Source organism: Onychostruthus taczanowskii, unplaced genomic scaffold, assembly GCF_017590055.1.
Source record: "Onychostruthus taczanowskii isolate IOZ18803 unplaced genomic scaffold, ASM1759005v1 scaffold13, whole genome shotgun sequence".
Lineage (NCBI taxonomy): Eukaryota > Metazoa > Chordata > Aves > Passeriformes > Passeridae > Onychostruthus > Onychostruthus taczanowskii.
In genome coordinates this window covers 1-10386 of record NW_024498462.1, presented here as the reverse complement: position 1 = coordinate 10386, position 10386 = coordinate 1, and the positions used below count along the sequence as shown (strand labels likewise).

General features: G+C 44.0%; 1 protein-coding gene across 1 annotated transcript; it reads right to left on the bottom strand.

Moving 5' to 3' along the window:
* Positions 1–1326: 1326 nt before the first annotated feature.
* Positions 1327–9281, bottom strand: DNAAF6 (dynein axonemal assembly factor 6). Its single transcript, XM_041396643.1, has 6 exons — positions 9183–9281; positions 6933–6996; positions 5734–5839; positions 3778–3874; positions 2904–2989; positions 1327–1462 (listed from the first exon to the last, which is right to left on the bottom strand). Exons 1-6 carry the CDS (start codon positions 9279–9281, stop codon positions 1327–1329), a joined length of 588 nt encoding a protein of 195 aa, XP_041252577.1.
* Positions 9282–10386: the final 1105 nt, after the last annotated feature.

The following is a 10386-nucleotide window of genomic DNA, read 5'->3' as shown; positions in this document are numbered from 1 at the left end:
TGAGTGTTATAAGCATATTTCATAGCTTGTGATGAATCATAAATGAAGTGTCTGCTTTCCAGTGCATTAAGGCTAAAGCAGAAGTTGATTAGGATTATTCTGACCCAAGCAATGGTTCACTTTTCAGGGAACTGGTAGAAATGTCCAGACATCAGCCTAATTTGTCCTGGAGTTACAATGCAGTGTATTACTAACACACAGTGATTACAACTTTAAACTCACTGTCAGTGTCTGCAATCCATCATGCAGTATCCATCTTCTCATTGCAGCCTGCCACAAATTCAGCTGCATGGGTGCTGTCTGCAGCCTAGCTGGTCAATTATTTTCCTCGACTTCCACCTCCAGAAGAATGCAGGACTCAAGGCATTTTGCTCTGGAAGTACTCACAGGCTTTTGGTTAAGTGTGCCATTAACATGCCAGGGCCTGCTTGTCCTCTCCATTTGATCATTGAGCAAGTACCTTTGCTTCCTGCAGGACTAACAATGTTAAATTAATACATTTGCCCAGCAGCTACTGAGAGAAACACCCTGGTTACCCAACTCTGTATCTCCAGATTGCACCTGAAGGCCAAAGAACAGATTTTGCAGCATTTCAGCCCTTTGAGAAAAGCTTTGTCATGCAAAATTCCTCTTATCTCAACTTTTCTGAGGTCTCTCAGAGCATAATATAGAGAAGGCAGACTCAAAGATAACTGGAACTGTTCCTTAGAACCTATTATTTTATTAATCAAGAAAGATCAGAAAAATAGGTGGAGGGACAACAGATGACTAGACAACACTGAACCATAAATTGTCAAAAAACTGTTCAAAAGAGCTGAGATGTTCAGCCGTCCAACTATAGCTGGTTAACTTGTTCTGCCAGTGTAAAGGAGTCTCAGATGTGGATATGGATCCCTGAAGAATGACCTTTTTACCAAGAAATAGGCAAGAGAAGATTCTGAACTGGCCCCAGTCCCAGCACGGGAAACCAAGCAAGGATGTCAGCACTTGCAAGTCTTGAAATGGTACCAAAGCCCCAGACATTGCCCAGAGCCTCTCAGCCACGACCAACAAAAGGCTTTCTGTGCCTTACAGAACTGAAACCTCCCACTTTCTGATTCACAGGGTCTGTACCAGACTGAAGGAAGCAGAAAGTTAACCAGAGCAGTGTAAGGGCCAGACAGCATCAGCTGTTAGAACCTGTGGGTGCTGTGTTCCTCCTGACTCATTTCTCCAGAGACATTTCCCTGGACTGTTCAAGGGAAGCCATCTACTATTTCAGAACAAGTTGGGTTTCCAAAAGACTTGAAACTAGAACATTACTTTTTGCAAACTTTCTCTATCTTTCTACCCATCAGAAAAATTTATGAAATCCAACTTCCTTGCTACTCTCAAGGTGACTTCCAAGATCTCCTCTTCAGAGAGAAAACGAGCTCTACCCTCCTTGCTGTTCACAGGGTAGGGGAGGTGCAGCAGCAGCTTCCTGTAAAAGAGGACACAGGGAATGTCAGGGTCTCAGATCAGGTGAGCAGTTGAGATGTCATTGCCAGTTACTCCTGCAATTCCTCAGCCACTATGCCAGGGAATGTTAATCCAACAGATCTCCTTATTGTGATGGGTTGTGGGGTTCCTGCAACACATCATGCACAGCAAGACTGGATATTGATAGAAATATTGAAATATTTCAATCACTTAAAAGCAGCTTGGCTTAGAAGCAGCCCCAGGACTACAGAGCTGGAAGCAGTTGCTTGGAGTCTTCCTACCCATCTGTGGGAGAACAAAGTTTTTCAGCATGTAGAACTAGACATCTTGATTGTTTCCTTCTCGCTGAGAAGACTTGCACTTATATTTGTGAAAGCAGCACTGGTTCAGGCTGTACCCAAGCAACCATCAGATTTACGGTGAACTTTTTATTTGCTAGGCTTGTGACTAGAGACAGCTGGGTACTGAGAAGATAATGGCAGATCTGAGTCACCAAAAAGATAGAACTGCAAAAGGAAAAGGATGCTGAGGTTTTCCTACATCTGCAGCATTGCATTAAGCTACTTCTCTTACTGCCCATAGGTTTAGCAAGTCATTAGCTGAACAATTATTCCTCCCAATTTTCCAGCTTCAAAACTAACATTCCCAAACCTTCTTCCACTCCTGTTGCATCCTTGGCTTAAAACAAAGCACAGGGTAACTGACTTTGCCTGGTTTTGGCAGAGACAAGTGGCTTTTCTATAGTTAGTCTACTGGGGACTTATTTAGGCCTTAATCCATGGCCTGCACCTCAAATTGATCTGCAGAAAGCTATTCTCATATAGATCTTCCCACACCCCATTCAGTGCAGCAAGTCAGCCAGAGAGGATTAAGGTTTCTTATAAAAACAGTCTTTGTAAAGGAGGACTTTGAGCAAAACAGACATGGGAATTATCTGGAAATCTCAGGCAGGGGAATTGCACACTGAGGGAGAGATGGAGGAAGACTGAGAAATCAAAGAGTGTGTCAGTCAGTTGATTATCTTTGTAGGCTTGAAATAGCCCTATTAAAAAAAAATCAAAGGAAAACTCTTTTAAAAACCTTGTAACATCTCCATCTCTGTGTTTGTGCTTGGATATGTCCATAATTTGGCTTTCAGCTACTGAAAATTTATCTGCACTTTTTTTACCATCTTCAGTCATATGTTTTTGTACAAATTTGTTGTTTAAGTAGCCAAAATGTGTCCCAAAGCTTTTTACTGGACAGTATCACAGATTCAAAGCCAGCAGATTGTACACCTATGGATGGACTATGGGTGGTTTTTTCTGTATTTATTTTCACAAGCAATTATGAATAGTACAATCTTTAGCTTTGCTTTCCACACAGACTGCAGTTAAAAGCTTGGCTAAACCCCATTTCAAACAGGATATTAACTGTACTTCTATCAGTTGTGCTACACTTACTTTTTGGGAGTTCGAAGGTCAAGAACCTTGTCCTGGATGTCTAATGTGATGTCTGAGTACTTTGTCTCTGGCAGCTTGATTTTAATCTGAAATGACGGGCAGAGGTAAAGCTGTGATTACATATGTTGCCCTAAAAGCCATAAAAGAGCTCATTTTCATGAATATTTCAATGCTAGTATCAAAGAGCAACGTTTTGAGTAGGTAATTTGTATCAGAGAAAATACGACAGTGATAATGACTGCTTTCAATAGCGTGGTGATGTGTATTGATATCCTATTCTCTTCCAGTTCCTGAGCTGCTAATGTGCTTGACAGGTGTTCAACACTCAGCAAAAGCCTCAGGCTTTGTGCATTGCAGGGACAGTTTGCTTCTGCTAGAAAGATAACACAGCAGTTCTACCTGTCCTGGAGCTCAGAAACCAGGGAGGTCTTTGATTGTATAATGATGAGGCAGGATCTGATAGCTGAAACTTTAAAGGCTGTCAGCATTGTAGCATTCTGCTAGCCCACACACCTTGTAAAAAATGCAGGAAGATGAAAAAAACCCCTTCTCAGTCCCTCTCCCCTCCAAAACTGTGTCCAAGATGAAACTTCACCTTAGAGCTACATTTCATTCCCTTTAAGTTTATATGGGGCATACGCATTTGCACAGATTCCCTTGAGCACACTTGGTCCTTGAGGAGACACACAATTTCCTCAGGTTAGCAAGTGTAAATGTCATCTAAAAATGCTTGGAGAATCACAAGAAAATGCTACAGGAAGTCAAAGGCAGCAGTGGAGCTTGGTGTTTCCATTGCGTCCCTCAGAAAGATGGGAAGGTGGGAAAGGCAGAGAAAGAGCAGAGAGAAGGGACCAGAGCTCCAGGCTCAGCTCACCACTATATCTTCACAGCAGGCAGTGGAGGGGTCCTTCCCAGTCATCCCAAAGAAGACATCCTCTGTTCCCACATGCTGCTTGAATGAAATCTCATACCTGCCAAAGAGAAGTCACTGCCCAACAACCCTGGAGCAGGAGACTAAAGGAGGCTGTGATTCTCAGAGGACTGTAGATCCTCCTCACACTGTCTCTCCTCCTTTGCAGTCTCCCTTCAAGGCTCTGCCACCTGCACTGGGTTTCTGTTCAGAGCCATGACTGGGACAGCTGGAAGACAGGTTAAAACCATTTACTCCACCCCCAAGGCACTCACCATGCTGCCTCTGTCCCCTAACCAGCCTTGGCAGGACCAGGAGATGCTTCCTAAGGGGATACCCTGCTTATCAACAAGTCAAACACCACAAACTCCTGGGGAATGGATTTGAGAAGGAGGATGCCACAATTACACGTGTTCTGTTCTGTCCTTTAGCATATTCTTGCAGCCTGAGCATAACACTCTTAAGCCAGACTGTAGTTTTGCATTCAGCTAACATATATTTTATTCTCCTTTGCATCTACAAAATGTAGAATCACGTATTCCCTTGCTCTTGGCAATTAATGAATGAGGAAAGGAAAACTGAATCTGTATTTATAACATACGCTACTCCTACTAAGTTCAGCAAAATTACTGGGGTGGATCACTTGTCTAAGCTCTTAGAAAGTCTTTCACATCTCCAGTGTGCATCTGCATACGTAATAATTCCTAAGTCAATGACAAATGTGTCTAATAGCTCTGGATGCACTTCTGTAGCCATCTGTTTTCCTTTTAGCACATTTTCTTTGCTTCATTTGATGAACCATTGTAAAGACTTATATTCTCTCTCTTCATCTGTGCAGCAAGGGTCAGAAGTGCTGGAGGCTGGAGGAGCACTGCAGAGGGGAAGGGTCAAAGAACAGCAGGGGGAAAGTTTCTTTGTGCCCACAATACAGAGACAGCGTGTTCTGTACCTGACAGGGGACCATTTCAAGGTCAACTGTGCATGAGGGTGAATTCCAAATCATTTTCAGAAAGGTTGAGTCCCTGTTTAGGTGGCTCTCAGGTCCTGTGTTTAGCTGGGAAATTGAAAACCTCATTTTCAGAAGGGCCGAGTCCCTGCTCAGGTGGGTCTCAGGTCCTGTGTTTAGCTGGGAAATTGGACTCCTCATGTCCTCCTTTACATGCAGGAAAAAGTGAAGATTCTGGTGCACAATGTGCAGCTTCATGGGCTACAGCCCATGTGCTCCAGCATTTAACACTTCAGGACGTGGCACTGAAACGACGATTGGAAATGCAAAAGCTGCTTTATGGACTGACCCTCAGGGCATTCTGACCTCTACAAACTCCAACTCACATGCCTGATTTCAAGAATATTTTTGCTCCTGTTTTTCTATGAGCAAGGGAAAAGGCTCTGGTTTTAAGTTGTGCTTTGACAGACTAAGATTGAATGACAAGATTTAAGAGCTCAAAATTGCCTGCACACAGCTTTTCTTCGGCAGTACTATTTGTCTCTAAAGAGCTTAAATCTTTGAAATGCAAATATACATTGGAGTACTTTATGAATTTATGAGAATGGAAAAATGGATGCATCTCAGTTGCAGCAGGAAAAAAGCAGGTATTTCACATAAATGGCATATTTTAAAGTTAATAAATCGGTTTTTTTGACCTACTTCCCCTCCTAATCCCACTTTATACAAGTAACTGACACTGCACATAAACTTATGTTGGAAAAACCAACACCAAGTTTCTGTTCTGAGATCAGAAGATTTCAAGAGAGGGGTTAAAACCATTCCTCACATATTGCTTTAGATGCAACGTTGATAACTTTCCTTTCTTCTTGCACAACACAATCTTTTCAGCTGGCTGTAGAAGCTGTTTAACTCCCATTTCCATTAATGCTATGTAAAGCCCACACACACACAGGCAGTCTCAGCTTTCTTACTCTGGCTTTTCTCTAGGGTCCCATGTATCATCAAATTCAGATCCTTCTGGGACCTCCTCTGTATTCCAAATGGTTTTCTTGTTTTCAGATTTTGCTTGAAAAGTACCTGTAAGTGAGGAGAAAATTCGCACTGACACATTTTGAAATGTCTCTGTTCCTCAAGGCTTGCTGAAAGCTTAGAATATTTTTCAAGAATAAGAAAAAAAAAAAAAAAGAAGGAAAAAAAAGCTATTTCTAAAGCCTAGAAAAGTATTTCTAGGCTTTAAAAAAACCTTTGCATTAAAAGCATTCTAGGTAATGATTACAGTCTTCTTCACCTTACTCTCTTATGAATGAGGATTTGCAGAGGGAGGATGTTTTCCTTTCACTTAAATCTTCTTTACCCTGCCTTTATTTCCTGGAAATCCTCCTTTCTGGCATATAATATCTAGCACTTCAAAATCAGTAAAGTGTAGAGGGATGAAATACTAATCTTCCACAAGCCCCCTGACATGAGATTTTCAGTGAGCAGAGTCATTCACAAGAGGATCACCTCCTCACACAGAAATCCAGTTCTTGTCATTAATTATTGGGCACAGTCCAGACAAGGTGCTGAAGACACATGAATAGTATGGTTTGTGTCTGTCCTGCATGGAAAAATATTCTTTTAGTAAGCCAGTAAATGTGAAACTTGAAGATTTTAGGTAGAATCTCTGGTTATTGTTGGATAGCAATAAAAGCAAAAATAACCTATTATATTTGCCACAGTTCTTTTCCTGCAAAACTCACCCTGGCCCTTGTTGGCCTTTCTTAGGGCTTTTAATGAAACTGCTCAATAATGTGACAGCCTCAGCTCCAAAAAACTTAACACTGACTTTGCCAGGTCTCTACCGAAACTGCCTTCCTGTCTTTCCTGAGTACTCATCTGGAGCTTCTGCTGCTCAGCTATGATCCCTGCAGCCCCTGAGCAGGCTGTGCTCTGAACTGTTGTCATCTCCTCTGGAGGCTGCTCTGGCATTACCCTTTCTGCTCCTCTTTGCATGTTTTAGAGTTAAGCTTTCAGGAAAGGAATAATTTTACAGTGTAATTGTAAGAAATGTCATACTGTGCCCATCTCAAATGTCAGTGACCCCTCTTTTATTGCAGTGGTATCTTACTAGGGCTGTTACAGTCTGCTGACATGAGACTGAATGCCCAAACACACAAATACTCCTCCTTACTGGTGGTGTCTTTCTTGACTGGTCCAACACTCCCAGGAGTCATGGCACCAACAGAACAGCGTGGCTGCAAAGAAGGGCAAGAGAACCTTAAATCAATTTTTGTAGAGCCAAGCTCGGTTACAACCATGATGTCAGAAAATATAACACATAATCTAAGGTCAAACAAATCCCTGATAGAATTGAAAAACATTATCCCACAGTTTCATGACTGAACCACTGAAAATTCTCTTTTCTTCACTCTCACACAGCAGAAAGTGACCTTGACACACTGGGTTTAGGCAGGACTCACAGAAGCCCAGTCATACAGACAGATGTGCTTTGTGAGTTTTGGTTTCCATGGCATTTTGGCAAAATTTCCATGCTTTGCCTGCCATGTAAATATTACAGGAAACCAAGGGTGCTACATGAAAGCCCCATCACAGCATTTGGATTCCTTTTTACTGTAGAGATCATGAGGCAACAACATTTTCCTCTAATTATGAATCAATTTAGTGCTAATAGGCCAATGTGAGGCATTTCTCTATATATGAAGATTCCTTGGTTGAATAAAAGTGCCTCATATGCACAGAACATTAAATTAAATCAAAATAAAGATTTCAATTTACCCAGATTGACTCAGACTTAATTGACATCTCTTGTGGCAACTTTCCATTTCTGTCTCTGAAGTGTCATTCATTTTATTAATAAGATGTAAACAAATTCTTTTAAAAATCAGGATGTTTACTGCAGAGATGTACAGCAATAATGTAGGGTTTAAAAGGCAGGCATTAAACAGCTGGAGGATAGTTGGGGTGTGAAGGACCACACCTGTAACCCACTGAAAGAAAATTCCAAGGGATGTGTACCCCTTTTATCCCAAATATTACTTGCATTGCCACTACTGGGGCTCTTTGTTGAGGAATGATTTGGAGGAGCACTCAGGCATTTGCCATTTTTGTTATCTGGTTTTTGTTTTGGTTTTTTTTTTTTTAATTTGTTTTTTGTTTATTTGTTTTTTTGGGGTATTTTTTTTTGTTGTTGTTGGTTTTTGGGGTTTTTTTTTTGGGGGGTTGGGTGTGGGTTTTTTTTGTTTTTTTGTTTGTTTGTTTTTGTTTTTTTTTGTTTTGTTTTGGTTTGGTTTTTGGGTTTTTGGTTTTTTATTTGTTTTTTTTTTTTTTGTTATCCATGCCACAATATGATCTGTTCAAAATCCTGAGAAACTTGGCAAAGTTTTGAGCCTTCACAGAGGTGTTCTACACTGCTGGCACCTTTGGGGCTCCTGGGGATATTTCTTCCCAGTACACAGGTGGGCCTAGATAAAAGCAGGTGTTGCATGTTGCAGGAATCATGCATGTTCTCCAAACGCTGTGCTTTTCATCTGCTCCTCAGAGGAACTGATACAGAAGACTACATTCAGATATTTCTCTCATTATTCATTCAGATTACGCACCTTAGAATGACTGTTCACCTTTCCCTATTTTACAACCACCAAGATACCTATTGTACTTCAGTGATCAATTATCTCTACATTTCTTCAATGCCTGATACATGCAATTAATACACTCAGTTGCCTCTGGATATTTTGGTCCTTACTCAGAAGCTGAGCAGCAAATTTTTCCTCTCATATCTGGCTGTAATTGCCTTCATCTCCAGCAGAGTTCAGGGAAAGCAGGGGGAAATCTGAAGTATCTAAAGCAAGTCCATGTTCTCTTTTCCTTCAGGCTGGAAAACGAAACCTCCCTCATATGTTGTGGTCACAATGTCTCCCTGTTTTCCTGGGGCACCTTGCTCACTCTCAAGAGCTTGTTTGTCACTATAGGACACGAAATAACACAATGTGGACACGCAGCTCTCTCAAGGTAAAGAAGGCGCTTTTAATTTCTGACTCTAACATTTATGGATTTTCAAAAGTGACAGTGGATTGGAGGGTGACAGTGCCACCTCTCCAATGACACTGGACAGACCAAAAGTGCACCAAATTTCTCCTCCTCCATAAAATAATGCAAAACAATAAGTTATTTACATAAATTGTGTGAGAAAGTTTGTTACAAGAATGTAAACATCAGAAGGCTTAGAAAAACTTAAAACATCAGGGCAACACTTGTTACTCTGAAAGCATCCTCGAACTGTTTCCATCAGACCAAAGCCTTCTAAGGTTTCTATTCTGTTTTTACTCACTCTGGAGAAAAAGAGATTTGCTTCTCCTTGATTAACAACATAAGGCTATGGTACAATATCTAAAGGAAGCAGCAACTCCCATGAAAGGCTCACCACATCATCACCATCATCATCCTCCCCTTCTGGAGCCTCACGCAGCAGTTTGGCGAGGCTCTGCAGAGAAGAGCCTGAGAACACGCTGTCCAAATCCATACCCACTGCTCACCTGTGCAGGAAAAACAGGAGAGAGATGAAGCAGGAACCAACTGTGCTTGGAACAGCCTGTAAAGCACAATTTTCCCTCTGTGTTTCTGGGAAGGAAAAGTTTAGCCAAGTTCCTGTATGTGTGAGTACAAAACATGTAAAATGGAACTTAAAATCAAAGGATATGCTGAGTTGGATGGGACCCATCTCCTGGCCCTGTGCAGGACAGCCCGAGCCCCACCAGGTTCCTGGGAGCGCTGTGCAAATGCTCCTTACAGCCCGGGGCTGCGACCACTGCCCCGGGATCCTGTTCCAGCGCCCGACCAGCCTCTGGGGGAACAACCATGCAGATCCCAGCCTCAACATCCCCTGAGGGGGCTCGAGCTGCTCCCCGGGTCCTGCCATGGCTCGGGAACAGCACCCAACCTTTCCCTTGAGCCCACACTGCGGTCCTTCTGCTCAGCTGCTCCAGGTGCCAGCCCAGCTCGAGCATGACGAGTGGCTCCGGCAGACGCCGTGTCACAGGTCACCTCCAGAACCTTCTGTGACTGCTCTGCCCGCCCGCCGGCCCTCGGACCGGCCCGGCTCCAGGCGCAGGCGGGGGCGAAGGGAGCCCCAGTGACAAACCGGCAGTGACAAATGCTCGTCACCGCTGCCGTGCGGCTCCACCGCCGCGCCTCCGGCCCGATGTCCCCTGTCCCGGCCCGGTGTCCCCTGTAGCACATCCCAGCCTGGTGTCCCTTCCTCGTCACAGACCGCGGCCCGCTGTCCCCTGTCCCGCACTCCGGCCCGGTGTCCCCTATCCCAGCCGGGTGTCCCTGTCCCGCACCCCGCTCCCGTGTCCCCTGTCCCAGCCCGCTGTCCCCTGTCCCGCACTCCGGCCCGGTGTCCCCTATCCCAGCCGGGTGTCCCCTGTCCCGCACCCCGCTCCCGTGTCCCCTGTCCCAGCCCGCTGTCCCCTGTCCCGCACTCCGCTCCCGCAGTCGCGTCTCCGTCCCCACAGCAACGCCGACACGCCCCGCCCATCCCGCCCCAACAGCCAATCGGAGCCGAGAGCCCAGGAGTGGCAGCCGTCTTAACCAATAGATGGGGAGAGCGGGAAGGCGCGGGGGCG